General features: G+C 44.9%; 1 protein-coding gene across 1 annotated transcript in view; it reads left to right on the top strand.

Annotated features, from left to right (window-relative positions):
• The window catches only part of LOC122801252 (eukaryotic translation initiation factor 4 gamma 1-like), a 2968223-nt gene that overhangs the window by 911499 nt on the left and 2034596 nt on the right, over window positions 1–22128 (top strand). The window contains exons 8-9 of the mRNA XM_044070804.1: window positions 1657–1749; window positions 1848–1911. Of these exons, the coding sequence (XP_043926739.1) occupies window positions 1657–1749; window positions 1848–1911 (157 nt within the window). The remainder of the gene's footprint in view (window positions 1–1656; window positions 1750–1847; window positions 1912–22128) is intronic.

The raw sequence follows: 22128 nt of genomic DNA, 5'->3' as shown, positions 1-22128 counted from the left end.
ACTAAAGAATGGACTCTCATATTCTTCCATAAAGATACTTGCATCAGCTATTTCAGCTAGATATAACACTGATCCGCCTGTCTTTTCACATCCTTTGCTAAGGCAATTCCTCAGGGGAATCAAGAACATTAAGCCACCAAGGAAGGCTCCAGTGCCAGCCTGGGACCTCAATTTTGTCCTAGAAAAACTGAATCTACCTCCATTTGAGCCAGCAGTTTCAGTTGACTTGCAATTTCTCTCATGGAAGACAGCTTTCCCGTCGGCAATTACCTCAGCAAGAAGGGTTTCGGAACTACAGGCCCTAATGGCAATACCACCGTTCATAATTTTCCACAGAGACAGGGTTTCATTAAGGACCAACCCTACTTTTATGCCAAAGGTGGTATCTAGGGTTTCTTTAAATCAAGCTATTCATCTGCCTGCTTTCTCCCCAATACTGAGAATAGAGGGGAAAGACTGTTACATACCTTGGACATTCACAGACAACTTCGATACTACCTAGACAGAACCAAGACCAGTAGGAAGTCTGAACAACTTTTTGTAGCTTACGCCCCTGCAGTCCAAGGAAAAGCAATTTCAAAACAGACTATTTCAAAATGGATTGGACATTGCATCAGATTCTGTTATTCCTTTCATGGAAAGACTGTTCCAGCCAATGTCAGACCACATTCCACCAGAGCTACAGCCACCTCTGCAGCATTCTTAAGAGGGGTGCCTACTAAGGACATTCTAGAAGCTGCTACATGGAGCTCCGTGCATACATTCTCCAAACACTACAATCTCCCTCTATATTCCAGATCCAGAGCAGGCTTTGCTTCGGCAGTCCTGCAGGGTTTGATTGCCACACCATCTTTTTCCTAGAGCATTCCTCCTCCCCCAGCTAAGCTATGGGATTCTACCCATATGTTATGACAGTTGCATTCTTAAAGGACATAGTACAGTTTTGTACCTACCATAAATGTAGATGTCCGATAGATATGCAACTGCAGTCGGATTTTCCCTCCCTCCATACCCCTCTATGCCTTGGGTCCACTCCTATTCTCTTAGAGGTTTCTCTTAGCTGGGGATATCTGTTATGGTGTATCTGTTTGTTGCTCATTTATTTGTCTGGAATCCTGTTTTTGTCTTCCAATTTGATTACAGCCTTCCTTGGAGAGCACCTGGCATCTGGGGCAAGTAACACTGAAGAAAATGGAGTCGGCTGATGCTTATGTACTCCAGCCGCTCTGACGTCAGCGAAAAATGCGACATCAGCCGACGTCGGACCCAGACTTTGGAATCCGGCCGACCGAGGGCTGCCTGAGGCAGGACAACCCATATGTTATGACTGCAGTTGCATATCTATCGGACATCTACATTTATGGTAGGTACAAAACTGTACTTTGCTGCACATTGATTCTTAAGTTGGTAGGTATGTATAAACTGGATCTGTACATTCCAGCATAAGATGTGTATTGGTACTTTGAAGGAAGGTGGAAACCACTGCTTCTGCAGGTCCTTTGGAAGAGTTGAGCAGTATTGGGTATAACCAAGATTTTATAATGTACAAGTATGCATCAGTTTTCAGGATTGTAGAACTCTGTCTTCAATATAGGTTTAGTGTAAAAAAAAAAACAGAATATGAATGCTTTTTTTTTTTCTCTCCTACTTTTATAGATTAGAATCCGTGATCCTAATCAAGGTGGTAAGGACATCACTGAAGAGATAATGTCTGGAGGACGAAGTACCTTTACTCCCACTCCTCCACAGGCAAGTATTGGCTAGTACGGTGCTATTCCTGCAGTGCAAACTATGAAGTGATAGAAACTATACCTTTGTCTATACTTTACCTTTGTTTTTGTTCACAGGTTGTAGGAGATATGCAAGCCAATGGTGAGACTCCGTATCCTGTAACTGTTGTCATCAGACCAGGTTTGTGCAGTACATTTTTGGTAGATTGTAAATTTAGCAGATGCCACCAAGATTTTGACAAGGATCCCTGCTCTTAATTTTTTTTCCCCTTGGAGATGTTTAGTAGAAGAGGCTATTGCAGCAGTATAATTCATTACTCTTGATAGCTGCAGATGGGCATTTATCTTTTTTGCCTGACTTCCATAACTGTGGATGCTACCACAGCAGATATTGGTGGTGTTCCTTTGCAAGGAAGTCAGTAGAATGCTCAGCCAAAAAGGAGAAAAGCCTGCTTTAGCTTGAATGTTTTTCAGGAATTTGTGCATGGTTTGCTGTAGTTTGTCTTATTGTGTTTTTTGAAGATCTTTCTGGCTGTAATACCAATGACCAAGTTGAAAAAGACTACCTGTGGAAGATGTAGATGTTCATCGTGTTACCCTGCTGCAGTCATCACACTTGGGTTATCCTGTCAGCCGGTCCCGCAGTCGGCCTGAATTCCAAAGTTTTGGTCCGGCGTCTGTTGTTGCTTCTTCCCTGACTTCAGTGCGCCAGGGGCATATAGGATGCATCCGACGCCATTTTCTTCAGTCTTTCTTGTCGCCCGAAGCAGAAGCAGTTCGCAAGTGCCGGTCGGCCGACACCTGAGATTTTCAGTCGAATTTCAGATCCAAAGTCTTCAATAAAGCTAAGTACCCCATTGGGGAAACTTTTTTTGCCTCTGACTAATGTCAGAAAAAGTTCACAATTGCATTTCTTGTGGGAAGCAAATACCTCAAGGATTTTCATTCTTATTGTATACCTTGCCTAGGCCAAGACCACAACGTCACTGGTTGTCGCTTTTGTGCTGGGTTCAGTAAGCCAACTATAAAACGACGCTTTGATTTCGCACGACACTAGTGTAGAAAATTTAACTACACTATGCTGTCGGAGCAACTGACTACCGGCATGCATAAAAAACGCAAAGATAAGGACAGGCAGCCTAGATTCAAGCCAGACTCAGAGGCCTCCGCTGGGCCGGTCGCCGGTTTTCAGTGAGGCGCATGCACATCCCCTGGCTACTGGAGAATTGGAACACCAGACCGCTTCGGATTCTCTGATAGAGTTCTAGGCCAACGCAGCCATTTTCTTTAGGCCCTACCGACATTGCAGAAAGAGAAGCCGGTGCTGCAGAAACATCTTTGGTTTCTGAAGGTGTTTTCAGACAGACGCTCACCATAAATCCGTATCCTAAGCTCAAGACTCCTCTTAAACCAAAAAAGAGTGCACTTCAGTCTCCAGTTCAAGGCCCCATGCCTAAGAAACAGATGTTTAAAATGGCTGAAGATTTGATCTGTAATCAGGGGTTCCCAACCCCCACCCGACAAAAGGCCTAGACAAGAGGAAGATTATGCCTCTTCTGATTAAGTGTCTATTTCCTCGGGATCCTCTGAGGAACAAGATTACTCCTTTCCCCCTTATGAAGATTCTGATGCTGAGGATTCTATTCCCTCAGCCTCTCCCCTTGAAGACTATTCCTTTGGAGAAACCTTACAAACCATGAGGGAACATTTCCACTGGGAAGATCAGGACTACTCTGACTCAAAGAAAAGGCTGTTTCTTTTACTCCCCCAGCACAGACCATTTGCTATCCCCCCCAGTTTTAGACATTGTGGATGATGTTTACTTAGAATCTAGTCTAAATCCAGATTCTCTTGCCTCCTGCTCCAGCCAAACCAGATAGATACTATAGAGTGCCTGACTACCACAAATTCCTTTACAAAAGCCCTGTTGCCGACAGACCATCTCCCAGGGTCCCAAAGGGCCTAAGGCTACTATAACTAAAAATCCGGTACCCTCTGAAAGGGACTCCAGAGCACTAGACAGGTGGGGGAAGGTTTACACCTCGGCCACTCTAGCTATATGACCACTAAATTGTCAATTTCACATGCTTAAATACCAGCAATTTCTAATGTCTCAAATAAAACAAAAGATGAGCACACACCCTCAACAGTCTGAATTGAAGGAAATGCAGGATCTGTTACATGCAGCTGAACAGGTGGTCAAACATACTTTACAATGTGGATTTGATTCCTTGGAAGCTTCCTGTAGAGCATCTGTTACTGGGTCTGTTATACATAGGCATGCTTGGTTAATGGAACAAATTTAAAGCAAAGTTACTAGATGCTCCCTTACAGCAGGATGTCCTATTTGGGGATAAAGCAGAAGACTTAAAGAAAATGGAGGATAAGGCAAAATCTATGCAGACGGTCAAAGATTTCTTACAGGTTCAGCCCCCTCGCTTCAGCAGAAATTGGCCAACAAATTATTGGTCCTTTCGAGCTACTGACAGACCACAGAGGGGTAAATACAGACGCCAAAGAGGCAGAGGACAAGCACAAACCCATTACAAACCTCGACAATGGGGCACTCCAACACAGAAGGGAGGAGACCACCGGCCCCAAATTACTAGAAGGCAAACACAATGAATTAAACCTCATATTGCCAAGCAAAACTCCCTTGGCAGCTCTTTTGGGAGGAAAATTAGCACTTTTTACAGACAACTGTTACCTATTACCCACAGAGCACAGTCATAATGTTTCCCTTATAAACAAACACATTCAAAAACTGAGAACTAATAATCTCATGCATATCAAAACTAGCCCTAAGTGGAGACCTCCACCCCAACCCTGGCCCTAGCATCTCCAACCCCAATCCTCATAATCAGACTAGAAGCAACAACTTCTCCCATATTACAGCCAATAGAAAGCCAAGTGACTTCCTTCTAAGCCTAAATAATTAGAAGTATATCCAACAAAGTCCATGAACTCCATGCAACCATAGACTTATACTCCCCAGATATAGTCATCCTGACAGAAACCTGGCTAAAACCTCACATTACCAGTGAGCAAATACTCCCTACATGTTACGGCATATTAAGAGTAGACCGGCTAAACAAAAAAGGAGGTGGTGTAGCTATAATATTTGAACAGCATCTAAACATCCAGATCTTAAAATAATCAGCTCCACAAATAGACAATGAAGAAATAATATATACCAACCTCAAAATTAACCAAAACAAAACCATCAACATAATTGGATGCTACTTCCCACCTGGCCAAAACATCCCTCCACTAGAAAACCTCCTCAGCTGGTCTACCCTCCATCTCCCCCAAGAAACTATCTTAGGTGATTTCAATATTGACTGGCAATCCTGTTCTGGCAACAATCCAGCCCATCATGTTACACCTTCATGGCTTCACCCAACTCGTCCAGTCACCAATAAGGATAAATAAAAACTCCAGCAAGCACACTACCCTGGATTGGATACTAGTCAGTAAGAACCCCCAGTCATATATAACAGGCTGCTTATTAGATGGCCTCAGTGATCACTCCCCAACATTCCTACTAAAAAAATACCTGTACCAAGCTAAACCTGTCATCTATCGTCAAATATGTAAAAAAATAAACTTTAACCCACTCACATTCATCTCATCCCTCAAAAAATGTAACTGGCATGCTCTAAAGTACTTCAGTCTAGATGACGCAGTTGAATTTTTTAATACTACCTTCCTGAACATCCTTAATTATCATGCCCCCATAAGATTTTCCAGAACCAAAGCACAACCCTCCCCATGGCTACAGAAAACCACTAAGTCAGAAATGAAAAACAGGGATAAAGCCTGGGAGCACTGGCGCAAAACCAAAACCCCCGCAGCTAGAGAGAAATTCCTAGAACTACACAATAGTGTCAAAAAGCTAATAAAACTGGACAAATTCCAATACTACCAGTCTGCCCTAGACTCCTCACAACACAGCCCCAAACAATTCTGTTCCTCCATAAACTCCATCCTCCACCCAGGTAAAGGCAGTACCCCTCCTCCTAACATCCCTCACTCCTCAAAATATTGCTACCTCATTCAACACACACTTAGCCAAAACTATACTATCACTAGCTAAACAACACAACCCCCCTCCCCTCCAACCCACACCTTCAACTGGTAATCTCCCCACTGCCTTCTCTTTTTCTCCTGTACCTACCTCCAACATAAAAAAAACCTCAACTAAACTTAAACCCACTAAATTAGCAGCAGACAACCTCCCAAGTGAATACCTACAAATCACAGCTGATGCTCTGGCCTACCCAGTATCCGTCTTAATTAACCGATCTCTGTCAGAAAGTTACGTTCCCACATTGTGGAAAGTCTCACATATAATTCCCCTCCACAAAGGCGGACCCTCTGCAGAACTAACCAATTACCGCCCCATAGCTATTCTCTCTACTCTCCAAAATACTAGAGAGATGCATACACTCTCAGGTCTCACACTACCTCCTTACTAACAACCTCCTTTCCAGTACTCGGCATGGTTTCCGACCAAACCATAGCACCACCACTGCCTTACTCTCCTTTGCTAACACTGTCCTTCAGCATAAAAACAATGGCTATCTCTCCTCTGCTACTTTCCTAGACCTATGTAAAGCATTTGACATGGTCCCACACAACTTATCTCTGTCATTAATAACCTATCCTTCTCACAATCAGTCACCAACTGGTTTCAGAGTTACCTGTCTGACCGCCAACAATCCGTTGTATGGCAGAATGACATCTCCCCAACTACCTGTCTCCATAGGGGTTCCCCAAGGATCCATCCTTGGATCCCTACTTTTCTCTGTTCACACCAATAATCTAGCCTCTGCCACCAAACATGGCACACTCATCCAATACGCAGATGACTCTACCATCATCTGCTCAGCCCAGTCCCTACCCAAACTGCAAAAAGTCACACAGGAAGCCTTTTCCTCTGTTGAAACATGGTTATCCGATGCCCAATTAATACTCAACCCAAACAAAACTAAACTACTCCTCTTCCAACCAACCAAACATACTCAAAACAACTCGCTTTAACATCACAGCAAAAGACAACACCACTATATACCCAACTGAACACACCAAATTGCTAGGAGTGGAAATAGACAAACTAAAATTTGACATTCACATATCCATGACCATAAATAAAGTCCACAAAAAACTAGGAGCATTATACAGAAATAAACAATTTCTCACCAAACCAGCAAAGATTTCAATAGCAAATTCCCACCTTATCTTCACCCTACTTTATGCCTCTACAGTATATACCAACCTAAGGCAATGTGATCTAAACAAGCTAGAGACCTGCTACAACAAAATCGCCAAATTTGCCACAGGGGCATCCTATCGTAGTCACCACTCTCTCACTTGCTGAACTGGGCTGGCTTGAACTCCCTCACCTCCTTCAGTGGTATCAACTCTCACCCACAAACTAGTAAACCATCCACTAAATGTCCCATCCCTCCAGAATCTACGCCAACCCTATCGTACCACCAAGATCCAGCAACAAAAATCACATTCAGATCACTAAAGCCAATAACTCTGCTGGTGAAGCACTATTCTCTTTAGCCATAGCCAAATTATGGAACTCACTTCCACCCACAATTACCTCCGTACCATCAGGCACCAACTTCAAAACTTTATTAAAAGTGCACCTAAAAACATGCTGGCTATGCCCTTGCAACTCCCACTCTAATACCATCCACCCCATCCAACTACTACCTTTCTTTCACCTCCACTAACCACCTTGATAGCAAGCTCAGATGCTCATAAGCCTAGTACTTTTACAGCAGGAACTTCTCATTGTTACATTTGTTAATGTCTGTTATGTACTTCACAAATAAAGATTCTAGTTGTCTACTGATGTACTATGTTCTTCATCTGTAAATATGTTGCAAGTAATTTCCATGTTAAATTGTTAATCGCTATGTCATCCGATGTATCTACTGTCTGTTTATTTTACTGTGGAGCTTTTCTCCCCGGGCCTTTGCTGAAAATGGACCCACGTCCAGTCGGACACTCCTGGTCAACAAATTTAAATAAAAATAAATAAAATAATAAACTGGCGCATCATCACAAAGGACAAATGGGTCCTAGACATCATTTCAAAAGGATACAGTTTCCATTTCCACACCTTGCCAACGATGAGGAATGCCAAACCTGCCACAAAATCAATGGGCAGAGGCACAAAATCAAATTACAGCTCTCCTGGACATGAGAGCCATTCAACTGGTACCTACACGGGAGCAAGGCCAAGGATTTTACTCGAGGCTTTTTCTAGTCCCCAGAAAGGACAATGCTTGGAGACCCATTCTGGACCTTTCAATTCTAAACACCTACTTACAAGTACCCAAATTCAAGATGCTAACACTACAGCAGCTTCTTCCCATGTTGGGCAAGAAAGCAGGGCTAGTAATGGACCTCAAGGAGGCATACCTGCATGTCCCTATCAGACAAAATTGCAGAAGATACCTCCGTTTCATTGCAGGTTCAACCCATTACCAATTCTCTGCACTGCCCTTTGGCTTGTCCACTGTGCCCAGGGTCTGTCCACTGCGCCCAGGGTCTTCACAAAATGCCTGGCACCAGTAATTGCACACTGCAGACAAAGACAAATTCAAATATACCCATACCTGGACGACTGCCTCATCTAAGCAGAAAGCAAGAACATCCTCTTACAACATCTGGCTTTTGTAAAACACCTAAGATGTCCTTCAAGAATGCAACTGCAGTCATAACATATGCGTTGTCCTCTCTCAGGCAGCCCTCGGTCGGCCGAATTCCAAAGTCTGGGTCCGGCGTCAGCTGGTGTTGCCTCCTCTGACGTCACAACGGCTGGAGTATAAAGGCATCGGCCGACGCCATCTTCAGTCTTTCTTGCCGTGCGGTGCCCGAAGCAGAAGCAGTTCGCAAGTGCCGGTCGGTCAGCTCTTGTGTTTTCAGTACCGAAGTCATCTAAAAGCAAAGTACCCCGTTGGGGAACATTTATTCTTGCCTCAGCCAATGTCAGAACAAATTGAGAAAGTTAATAATTGTTTGTCTTGTGGTAAACAAATGCCTCATAAGGACTTCCATTCTCTCTGCCTTTCTTGCCTGGGCCCAGACCACGACGTCTTGGCCTGCGCTGGCTTTAATAAGTGCACTCTCAGGCGCCGGGCAGAATTCGCCGAGGACTTTTTCGGTGAATCTTTTGCATATATCATGCCGTCGGATCAACCGACAACCCAATCTGCTAAAAAAACGCAAGGACCGGGACCGACATTCTCGGCCCGCGTCCACTACCGATGTTACTCCTAAACCCTCTGCTAGCGCTCCGGTCCCTTCGGAAGTGGTAAATCTACCGCTCCAGGCTGACACAGCGTTAACACTACCTTCGGTCTCTGAGATCTCTCCGGTGCCGGTTGTTGATTTTCCTCCGGAAACTGAAGTTCTGGAACTACCCGACACCATTCCTGTGGACAAGGTAACGCTTGCACGTGGGGCTGCTAGGCCTCCTGTATCCATGTCCATCAAGGCCTTTGCACGTGCTAAGGCCGCCAGCCAGGCCAAGGCCCATCCTAAACCTGCCCAGGCCCCTTCATCTGATAAACAGATCATGTCTCTGGCTGCAGATCTTATTTCCCTTATCAGGGGGTTCTCAGCCTCATCCGGACAGGGGTTCTCAGCCACCTGCAGAGAAAAGGCCTAGAACTGAGCAGGCGGACGACCTCTCCTCGGATGAAGCCTCTGGGGATTCTGAGCATTCTGATACCCAAGAAGAACCCTTCCAGGCCTACGAGGACTCTGATGCTGAGGAGTCAATTCCCTCTGCCTCCCCTCCAGAGGATTTCTCATTTGGTGAAGTCCTGCATTCCATGAGGGAACATTTTCAATGGCAGGGTCAGGAATTCTCTGACTCCAGGAAAAGGCTTCGTACTTTCCTCAAGCTTCCCCAGCACAGACCTTTGGCTATCCCTCCAGTAATGGATGTTTTGGATGATGTTTTCTCTGACTCAAGTGCCAACCCTGATTCTCTTCCTCCTGCTCCTGTCAAGCCGGACAGATATTATAGGGTCCCTGACACTCACAAGCACCTTTTTAAGGCCCACTCTGTGGATCTAGAAACTATTTCACCAGGGCCCCAAGGGAGTGGCTTCCTCCTCTGCCAAAAACCCACTGCCAGCTGACAGAGAAGCAAGGTCCTTGGAGAGATGGGGTAAAAAAGTATATACCTCTGCTACCCTAGCCATGAGGTCTCTTAACTGCCTTTTTCACATGTTTCAGTACCAAGATTTTCTCCTGGATGATTTACAGAAAAAGTTAGCCTCTCCTGAGCCTATTGATAAAAAGGCACTGCAGGATCATATACATTTCACTCAGCAGGTTAATAACCATTTTCTGCAGTGTGGTTATGATGCACTGGAAGCTTCATGTAGGGCAGCTATGACTGGGGCTGTGATACGTAGACATGCTTGGTTGAAGGATCAGTCTTTGCCTGACCATGTTAAAGTAAAGTTACTGGATGCACCTTTGGAAAAATAAAAGCTTTTTGGTGCTACTGCACAAGATGTGCATCTGGAGCATTTCTCCCCGGGCCTCCGCTGAAAACAGGCTCTATGGAACCTAGTCGGACATTCCCGGTCAACAAATGTTAAATAAAATAAATAATAAAATAAATGTATTGAAATCCATAGAGGAAAAAGCAAAGTCAGTACAGACAGTCAAGGATTTCCTTCAGGTTCAGCCACCCAGATTAGCAGAAACTGGCCCTCAAAGAATTGGTCCTTCCCTGGCTCTGACAAGTTTCAAAGGGGGGAAAAGCAGACGTGCCCGAGGTAGAGGGCAATACCGAGGATCTCACAGGGGCCGCCAATGGCAACCTCCAAATCAAAGAAGTGGCGCAGACAGTTCAGCTGCACCGCAAGGACAATCACAATGACTTGACTTTTGTACAGCCTACAAAGGTTCAAAGAGAAGCACCTTTGGGCGGAAAATTAGCCTTATTCTCACAAAAATGGCATATTTTAACCAAAGACAATTGGATTCTGGATTTGATAGACAGGTTACAGATTCCACTTCCACACATTACCAATAAGACAAGGCATGCCAATCCTGCCACATCATCAAAGGGCAGAGGCACTCACTCAAGTTTCCAAGCTATTAAGTATAAATGCAATAGAAAGGGTTCCTCCTCAGGAGCAAGGCCAGGGATTTTATTCAAGACTGTTCATTGTTCCAAGAAAAGAAAACAAATGGAGACCCATACTGGACTTGTCAACTCTAAACACTTTCCTCATTGTGCCAAAGTTCAAAATGCTGACGTTGCAGCAACTTCTTCCCATGTTGGGCAAGGGGTCTTGGCTGGTCACTCTGGACCTCAAGGAGGCATACCTGCATGTCCCAATCAGACAAAGCTGCAGAAGATACCTCAGATTTCTTGCAGGGACAGAGCATTATCAATTCTCAACATTGCCGTTTGGCTTATCTACTGCGCCTAGTGTTCACGAAATGCATGGCATCAGTAGTGGCACACTGCAGATTGCAGGGGATTCAAATATACCCCTACTTGGACGACTGCCTCATACAAGCAGACAACAAACAAACCTTAAAAGGGAATTTGGACTATGTCATGCATCTACTGCAGGCCTTGGGATACACAGTCAACATTCCGAAGTCAAAATGACTACCATCCCAACAGATTATATTCCTAGGAGCCAAACTGGACATGGAAACCCAAATGGCCTACCTCACAGAGGAAAAACAGCATTTACCAGAGTACTTCAAAGGCCTAGCAAAGCTTTCCCAGCTGACTGCAAGGAAAATCCTGCAGGCCCTGGGTTTCATGGCATCTTGCATCCTTCTGATACCTTTGGCAAGACTTCATATGAGAGAGCTGCAATGGTATTTAAAAAACTTATGGTCTCAACACAACAGCCTAGAGGACATAATCCCACTACTTCCATGTCTGCAGAAGGAATTTCTATGGTGGGCTCAAGCCAGTCAACTAAACAAAGGCATGTCTTTCAACAGACCTCAAGCAGGCCAAATGATTACAACAGATGCCTCAGACCATGGATGGGGGGCGCACATGGAGGGCAGATGCATTCAAGGTCTTTGGACGCCAAAGGAAAGACATCTGCACATAAACCAAAAGGAGATGTTGGCAGTAATACATGCCATAGTGACTTTCGAAAAATCACTACAACAAGGGCATTTGCTAAAAAGGACAGAACACCACTGTCATGTGGTACACAAACAAGCAGGGAGGCACTCATTCTTATCCCCTCTGCAGACTAACAATGCTTCTCTGGGAAAAATCCCTGAGCCTGAAGATGCATTTACAATCCAAGTTTGTACCAGGCAAGGACAATGTACTGGCAGACAATCTGAGCAGAAATTTCATGGATCCACACGAATGGATGCTGCACCCTCACATTTTCTTTCAACTGACAAGGACATGGGTAAGACCGGACGTAGATCTTTTTGCTTCCCACTTAAATCATCACTTGGAAAAGTTCTGCACAAGGACTCGCCACCCTCTAGCTTGGAAAACGGATGCTCTCCTTCAGCTGGAATTCTCTAAAAATGTATGCATTCCCTCCCCTGCCTCTGCTGACCAAGGTGATACTCAAGATCAAAGCAGAACAACCAACAGGCATCTTGATAGCTCCAGACTGGCCAAGGCAACACTGGTACCCATTGCTTTTGACCATAACTCGGACCAAACCATGGCCTCTGACCCTATGGCCCCTGCTCCTAATGCAGCACAATTACAGGACTGTACATCAAGACCTGAAAACATTGCATCTGACAGCCTGGAGGCTACCATGACTTCAACACCTAACTCTTTCCAAATCTGTTCAAGAGATCTTGCTGGAAGCACGCAGACCTTCCACCAGAAAAACCTATTCAGCCAAGTGGAAGAGATTCAGCATCTGGAATGCCAAAAGGGGTCAGGACACAGCATTACTGAGTATACCTCAGATATTAGAATACTTGGCAGAACTGTTTCATACTGGACTCTCATACTCCTCAAAGATTCATGCCTCAGCAATCTCAGCAAAATACAACTGTGACCCTCCAGTGTTTTCGCATCCTCTGCTAAGACAGCTTCTAAGAGGGATAAAGAATATCAAACCTCCCAGAAAACAGCCAGTACCTGCATGGGACCTCAACTACGTGTTGGAAAAACTAACTCTTCCTCCATTTGAGCCAGCAGCAACCTCAGAAATGCAATTTCTTTCATGGAAGACTGCCTTCTTATTGGCAGTCACTTCTGCAAGAAGAGTTTCGGAGATACAGGCACTCATGGCAGTGCCCCCTTCCTCATTTTTCATCAAGACAGAGTCTCTCTAAGAACCAATCCTGCATTCATGCCAAAAGCTATTTCCAGGGTGTCTCTAAATCAAGCTATTCATCTACCTACATTCTTCCCCAATCCTCAAAATAAGGGGGAAAGACTACTGCATACTCTGGACATAGACAACTACGCTACTACTTGGACAGAACTAAGGCCACCAGAAAGTCTGACCAGCTGTTTGTAGCCTATGCTGCTGGAGTACAAGGAAAAGCAGTCTCCAAACAATTTCAAAATGGATTGGACATTGCATCAGATTTTGCTATTCTTTTCATGGAAAAGGTGTGCCAGCCAATATTAGGCCACATTCCACCAGAGCTATAGCCACTTCCACAGCTTTCCTTAGAGTGGCAACAAAGGACATTTTAGAGGCTGCTACATGGAGCTCAGTGCATACATTTACCAAGCACTACCACCTGTCCTTATACTCCAGATCCCGAGCAGGCTTTGCTTCGGCAGTCCTGCAGGGGATTTTAGCTACACCATCCTTATCATAGTTCCATCCACCCCCTGCTTGGCTATGGTATTCAACCCATATGTTATGACTGCAGTTGCATTCTTGAAGAACATAGTACAGTTTTGTACCTACCATAAATGCAGAAGTCCGATAGATATGCAACTGCAGTCGGATTTTCCCACCCTCCTACCCCTCTGTATCCTTCTTTTTGGGTCCCTACCCCTTTTCCCTTCAGCTGGGGGTATCTCCTATGGTGTATCTGTTTATTACTGTTGTGCATGTTTGGGATTATTTTTATCCATTTACCAAATTTAGCCTTCCTAAGAGGGCACTTGGCATCTGGGACAAGAAACACTGAAGATGATGGCGTCGGCCGATGCCTTTATACTCCAGCCGTTGTGACGTCGGAGAGGAGGCGACACCAGCTGACTCCGGACCCAGACTTTGGAATTCGGCCGACCAAGGGCTGCCTGAGGCAGGACAACCCATATGTTATGACTGCTGTTGCATATCTATCGGACATCTACATTTATGGTAGGTACAAAACTGTACTTTGCCTAGGGTACACAGTAAACGAAAAGAAATCAAAACCTAGTACCCTCACAAAATGACATTCCTGGGTGCCAGCTTGAATACAACAGCCCAGATGGCTTATCTGACTCCAGACAAACTACAACTGACTCAGTACTTCAAAACAAAGGCAACAAAGACCCAACTCCCTGCAAGAAAAATTCTGCAGGCCTTGGGCTTCATGGCATCTTGCGTACTACTAATACCATTTGCAAAGCTACATATGAGGAAATTACAGTGGTACCTAAAAAGCGTGTGGACTCAACACAGCCACAGCTTGGACACACTGATATCTCATTCCCTGCCTTCAAGAGTTTCTGTGGTGGTCACAGGCATGTCCCCTCAACAAGGGTCAGCCTTTCACCTTGCCCCCAGGCAGACTGACAACAGATGCATTGGACTATGCCTGGGGGGCACACATGGCAGGACGGTGTGTTCAAGGCATATGGACTGCAGATCAAAAGAATCTGCACATCAATCAAAAAGAATGCTAGCTGTACAGAATGCCCTGACAGCCTTCAAGGACCTCTTACATCCAGGACAGCTTACAATAAGGACTGACAACACCACAGTAATGTGGTACATAAACAAGGGGGTACACACTCCTACCCTCTATGCAGGCAAGCAATGACCTTGTGGAACACAGCACTGGCTTACCAAGCTCAGCTACAAGCTCAATTCCTGCCAGGAAAAAACACATTGGCAGACGACCTAAGCAGAAACATCATGGATCCCCATGAGTGGAAACTGGATCCACAAGTATTTGCAATGATAACTCAAAAATGGGGGCACCCAGACGTAGACCTGTTTGCCAGCCCCCAAATCTATTAGCTAACAAAATTTTGTACAAGGACGTTTCACCATCAAGCTTGGAAAGTGGACACACTCTCATTCAGTTGGAAAAACCTGACAGTATATGCTTTCCCTCCATTGCCCCTTCTCGCAAAGGTGCTGCTGAAAGTCAGGATGGAGAGACCCAGAATGATGCTCATAGCCTCAGACTGGCCACGCCAGCACTGGTACCCGCTACTAAGGAATATGACCCAGGGCCCACCTTGGATTTTACAACAAATTACTCATTTGCTCACACAGCAAGACAGTCAGATTCTACACAGCCAGCTCAAAACCTTAAATTTGGCTGCATGGCAAATCCCCTAAGCAACCAGCCAGCTCCTCTTCCTCAAGCTGTTATGGATGTTATTCTGGAAGCCAGGATGGGCCCAGCACCAGGAAGGCCTACTCGGACAAATGGAAAAGGTTTTGGGCCTGGAACCATGCTAAAGGCCAAAATACCCTTTAGCCACACATACCTCAGATTCTACAGTATTTAACTGAGATGTTACACAAAGGACTTACTTTTTTATCTATAAAAATCCACGTCTCAGCTGTTTCAGCCCACTACAACACAGATCCTCCCTTATTTTCATATCCGCTTCTAAGGCAGTTTCTCAGAGGGGCCAAAAACATTAGGTCCCCCAGGAGAGCACCTACACCAACCTGGGACTTAAACTTTGTTCTGGAAAAACTTACGCTACCTCCTTTTGAACCAGCTTTCTCAGCTGACTTAGTTTATATCATGGAAGACTGCCCTGCTGCTAGCAGTAACTTCAGCCAGAAGAGTCTCAGAGCTTCAGGCATTAATGGCAGTAGAGCCTTTCCTCATTTTTCATCAAGACAGTTTCTCTACGAACTAACCCCTCCTTTATGCCTAAGGTGGTATCCAGTGTGGCTCTAAATCAAACCATCCATTTTCCCACCTTCTTTCCAAATCCACAGAACAAAGGAGAGACTCCTGCACTCCTTGAACATTCACAGGCAACTACGTTACTACTTGTATAAAACTAAGGTTTTCAGAAAATCTGACCAGCTCTTTGTATCCTATGTTGCAGCTTCACAAGGGAAGGTTATATCAAAACAGACCAGTTCCAAATGGTTAAGACATTGCATTCGTTTTTGCTACACCCACCATGGAAAACAAGTTCCTGCTAGCATAAGGCCCCACTCTACCAGGGCAGCAGCTACATCTACAGCCTTCCTCAGGGGGGTGCCAACCAAGGATATTTTGGAAGCTGCAACTTAGAGTTCGGTACACACCTTCACCAAACACTATCACTTACCACTTTAAGACTAGAGCTGGCTTTGCCACTGCAATTATGCAGGGCCTTCTGGCCTTCTCTAACCCTGCTTGTCTCCACCTCCCATCCTTAGCTTTGGGATTCTACCCAAGTGTGATGACTGCAGCAGGGTAACATGATGAACATAGTACAGTTTTGTACCTACCATAAATGTAGATGTTCGAGTGTATATCCTGCTGCAGTCCAGGTTACCCTCTCTCCATCCCCTCTGACTTAACTAAAACCTTTCAGTGCCTTAAAATCTGATACGACCTTTGTGGTGTATTTGCTTATAGCTGGAGGGATGTTTTGTTTGTGCTTAACTTTTATGATTGGTACTATTTACACCACCATTTTGGGGGGGGCACCTGACATCTGGGGCAAGAAGAAAATGGCGTCTTATGCATCCTATATACATCTGGCGCACTGACGTCAGGGAAGAAGCTACAGCAACTGACGCCGGACCAAGACTTTGAAATTCAGGCCGACTGTGGGACCACCTGACGACAGGATAACCCAAGTGTGATGACTGCAGCAGGGTATACACTCGAACATCTACATTTATGGTAGGTACAAAACTGTACTTCAAAAGAATTTAAATGCTTTTGAGATGCTTCAGATCGGGACAGATATTTCCCCTGGGTGACATTGCTGTCATTTTAGTTGGAATGTTGTTTGGTAGTTTCCAAGCATTTCTGCTGCTTTAGTGCTTGGTGTCTAGTACTAGCTCAGTGTGTTGCTGCTGCTCCTCCCTCAGTACACACTGAGGAAAGAGCCCCTGCAGCTCAGCATCTTTACAGAAAGACATACTTGAGTAGCATTTAAAAAATGTGGTTAAAGAATGTTCAGTGTTGATCATGCCAGTGTTAAATAAATTTGAAAGCTTTAGTGAAGCCCATACCCTTCGTTTTGTAGTTTGAGGTTGTCATTTTAGACCAAGTTGCATCTCATGATGTTCGTGTTACCCTGCTGCAGTCATCACACTTGGGTTATCCTGGCATCAGGCGGTCGGGCAGTCGTCCTGAATTCCAAAGTTTTGGTCTGGCGTCTATTGCTGTAGCTTTTTCCCCGACGTCAATGCGCCAGGGGTATGAGGCATCAGACGCCATTTTCTTCAGTCTTTCTTGCCACGCGGTGCCTGAAGCAGAAGCAGTTCAAGTGCCGGTCGGCTGACACCTGAGATTTTCGATTCGAATTTCAGTCTGAAGTCTTCCATAAAGCTAAGTACCCCGTTGGGGAACCTTTTCTTGCCTCAGTCCGATGTCAGAAAAAGTTAATTGCATTTCTTGTGAGAAGCAAATGCCTCGTAAGGACTTCCATTCCTATTGTTTTCCTTGCCTAGGCCCAGACCACAACGTCACAGGCTGTCGGTTTTGTGCTATGTTTAATGAATGAACTATCAACGCTGTTTTGACTTCGCACGACATTACTTTGGTAGGAAATTTAATTATATCATGCTATCGGAGCAGCCGACTGTCATGCATAAAACACACAAGGATAAGGACAGGCAGCCTAGGAACAAGCCAAATTTCGAGGACTCTGCTGGGCCTGTTGCCGGTTGTCCGGTTTTCAGTGAGGCGCCTCTGCAGCCCCTGACTACTGCAGAACTGGAACCCCAGACAGCTGCGGATTCTCAAGTGGAGTCTACTAGGCCGACGCAGCCATCTTCATTAGGCTCTTCCGACACCGGAATAGAAGTAGACCCCGGTGCAGTGGAAACACCTTCTGTTGCAGAAGGTGTCTTCAGACCGACTGCACTCACCATTAAATCTTATGCTAAGCTTAAAACTCTTTTAAAACCAAAGAAAGACTGTACATCAGTCTACAGTTCAAGGCCCAATGCCTAAGAAACGGATGCTTAAGATGGCTGAAGATTTGATTACCCTAATCGAGGGTTCCCATCCCTCTCCTGATAAAAGAACAAGACAAGAGGAGGATTATGCTTCCTCTGACCAGGTTTCAATTTCCTCAGATTCTTCTGAGGAACAGGATTACACTTTTCCACCTTATGAAGACTCTGATGCTGAAGACTCTATTCCCTCAGCATCTCCCCCTGAAGACTACTCATTTGGGGAAACTTTACTTACCATGAGGGAACATTTCCACTGGGAAGTACAGGACTACTCTGATTCTAAGAAAAGGCTCAGAGTTCCTTTTACTACCCCAGCACAGACCTCTTGCTATCCCTCCAGTTTTAGATATTGTGGATGATGTTTACTTGGAGTCTAGTCTGAATCCAGACTCTCTACTTCCTGCTCCAGCCTAACCAGACAGATACTACAGAGTACCGGACTCTCACAAATTCCTTTATAAAAGCCCTGTGGCTGACCCAGAAAGTTTCACAGGGTCCTAAGGGAGCTAAAGCTTCTATGGCTAAAAATCCTTTGCCCTCTGAAAGGGATACCAGAGCCCTAGATAGATGTGGAAATAAAATTATACACCTCAGCAACTCTGGCTATGAGAGCATTAATTTGTCAGTTTCACATGCTGAAATATCCGCAATTCCTAATGTCTCTAAAACAAAAAATGAGCACACATACTGAACAGGCTGAATTGAAGGAAATGCAGGATCTGTTGCATGCAGCTGAACAGGTGGGCAAACATACTTTACAGTGCGGATTTGATTCATTGGAAGTTTCTTGTAGTGCAGCTGTTACTGGCTCTGTCATACGTAGACATGCTTGGTTAAAAGAACAAACCCTTCCTGATCTTAAAGCAAAATTATTGGATGCACCTTTACAGCAGGATGTATTTGGTGTCAAAGCAGAAGAGGTTTTAAAGAAAATGGAGGATAAGGCACCGTCTATGCAGACTGTGAAGGATTCTTTGCAGGTGCAACCCCCTCGTTTCAGCAGAAATTGGCCAACAAAAAACTGGTCCTTTCCAGCTTCTGACAGATCAGAGAGGCAAATACAGACGCCCAAGGGGTTAGAGGTCAGTCACAAGGCCCTTACAAACCTCACCAGTGGGGTACTGCTACCCAGAAAGGAGGAGAAGACAGGCCCCAAGCTAGCAGAAGACAAACAGTGACTCAATCCTCAAACGACTAAGCAATTCTCTTCTGGCAGCTCCCTTGGGAGGAAAATTAGCATTTTTTGCAGACAACTGTCACATCACAAAAGACAAACTTGTCCTAAACATTGTCTCTCAAGGATACAGATTCCATTTTCATACCTTACAAAGGATAAAAGGAATGCCAAACCTGCCACCAAATCAATGGGCAGAGGTGCAAAAGCAAATTACAGCTCTCATGGACATGAGCCATTTAACAGGTACCTACACAGGAGCAAGGACAAGGATTTTACTCAAGACTCTTTCTAGTCCCAAGAAAGGACGAAGCATGGAGACTCATTCTGGATCTTTTAATTCTGAACACCTATCTGCAAGTACCAAAATTCAAGATGCTAACACTACAGCAGTTTCTTCCCATGCTGGGCAAGATTGCTTGGTTAGTAACGAACTACCTCAAGAAGGCATACCTGCATGTCCCTTTCAGACAAAATTGCAGACGATACCTCCGCTTCATTGCAGGATCAACGCATTATCAAGTCTCTGCACTGCCCTTTGGTTTATCTACTGCGCCCAGGGTCTTCACAAAATGCCTGGCACCAGTAATTGCATACTGCAGACAGAGGAATTCAAATATACCCATACCTGGACGACTGCTTTATTCAAGCAGAAAGCAAGGACATTCTTTTAAAGCATCTGGCATTTGTGAAACACCTAAGTTGCCTGGGGTACACAGTAAACGAAAAAAAATCAAAACTAGTGCCCTCACAAAACACAATATTCCTGGGTGCCAGCTTGAATACAACGGCCCAGATGGCTTATCTCACGCCAGATGAGCAACAGCAGCTGACTCAATATTTCAAAATAATGGCAACAAAAACCCAACTCCCTGCAAGATAAATTCTGCAGGCCTTGGGATTCATGACATCTTGCATACTACTACCATTTGCAAAACTGCATATGTGGAAATTACAATGGTACCTGACAAGCGTATGGACTCAGCACAGCCACAGCTTGGAAACAATGATGCTCATTCCCTGCCTTCAACAGGAGTTTCTATGGTGGGCATAGGCATGTCACCTCAACAAGGGTCAGCCTTTCACCTTACCCACAGCCAGGCAAACTGACAACAGATGCTTCGGACTATGCCTGGGGAGCACACATGGCAGGACAGTGTATTCAGGGCAAATGGACTATAGATCAGCGGCATCTGCATATCAATCAAAAAGAAATGCTAGCAGTACAGAATGCCCTAACAGCTTTCAAGGACCTCTTACACCCAGGACAACTAATAATAAAGACGGACAATACCACAGTAATGTGGTACATAAACAAGCAAGGGGGCACATTCCTACCCTCTATGCAGGCAGGCAATGACCTTGTGGGAACACCACACTGTCTTACCAGGTTCAATTACAAGCACAATTCCTGCCAGGAAAAAACACCTTGGCAGACTACCTAAGCAGAAACATCATGGATCCACACGAGTGGAAACTAGATCCACAAGTATTTGCAATGATAGCTCAAAAATGGGACGCCCAGACACAGATCTGATTGCAAGCCCCCAAAACTACCAACTTCAAAAATTTTGCACAAGGACATTCCATCCACCAACTTGGAAAGTGGACGCCCTCTCATTCAGGTGGAAAACAGCAGTGTATGCCTTTTCTCCACTGCCTCTTCTAGCAAAGGTACTGCTGAAAGTCAGTTTAGAGAGGCCACAAATGATGCTCACTGCACCAGACTGGCCACGCCAGCATTGGTATCCAATTCTAAGGAACATGGCCCACCATGGATTTTACCACAGATTCCTCACCTGCTCATCCAGCGCGACAATCAGTTTGTACACAGCCAGCTCAAGACTTTAAACCTGGCTTTATGGCGTTACCTAAACAACCAGCCAACACCTCTATCAAAAGCTGTTATGGGTGTCATTCTGGAGGCCAGGAGGCCTAGCACCAGGAAAACCTATTCAGACAAATGGAAAAGATTTTGCGCCTGGAACCAGGCTAAAGGGCAAAATCCACTTGATCCAAACATTCCTCAGATTCTACAATATTTAACTGAGATGTTGCACAAAGGACTTTCCTTATCTATTAAGATCCACACCTCAGCAATTTCAGCTCATTACGACACGGATTCTCTATTCACATCCACTCCTAAGACCGTATCTCAGAGGGACTAAGAACATAAGACCACCAAGGAGAGCACCAACATCTACTTGGGATCTCAACTTTGTTCTGGAAAAGCTTACACTGCCGCCCTTTGAACCAGCTTTTTCAGCTGATTTAAAATTTCTTTCATGGAAAACTGCCCTGCTGCTAGCAATAACCTCAGCTAGAAGAGTCTCAGCTACAGGCACTAATGGCAGTGGAGTCCTTCCTCATTTTTCATCAAGACAGTCTCTCTACGAACAAACTCTTCCTTTATGCCAAAGGTGGTATCTAGTGTGGCCCTAAACAAAACCATTCATTTGCCCACCTTTTTCCCAAATCCCCAGAACAAAGTAGAAAGACTCCTGCACTCTTAGGATATTCACAGGCAATTAAGTTACTACTAAACTAAGGCTTTCAGAAAAAACGGAGCAGCTCTTTGTAGCCTATGCTACAGGATCACAAGGAAAAGCTATCTCAAAACAGACCATTTCTAAATGGTTAGGGCATTGCATACGTTTCTGCTACACGCATCCTTGGAAACCGGCACCTGCCAACATTAGGTCACACTCCACCAGGGCTACAGCTACATCAGCAGCCTTTCTCAGGGGAGTGCCAACCAAGGATATTTTGGAAGCTGCAACTTGGAGTTCAGTGCACACCTTCACCAAACACTATCACTTACCTCTATATTCTAAGACTAGAGCTGGTTTTGCCACTGCAGTCTTGCAGGGCCTACTAGCTTCTTCTAACC

The sequence above is a fragment of the Protopterus annectens genome, chromosome 4.part1 (assembly GCF_019279795.1).
Source record: "Protopterus annectens isolate FY-2018-M chromosome 4.part1, PAN1.0, whole genome shotgun sequence".
In the NCBI taxonomy this organism is placed as follows: domain Eukaryota; kingdom Metazoa; phylum Chordata; order Ceratodontiformes; family Protopteridae; genus Protopterus; species Protopterus annectens.
The sequence above is the reverse complement of the archived record's forward strand: the minus strand, read 5'-3'. Positions and strand labels throughout refer to the sequence as shown.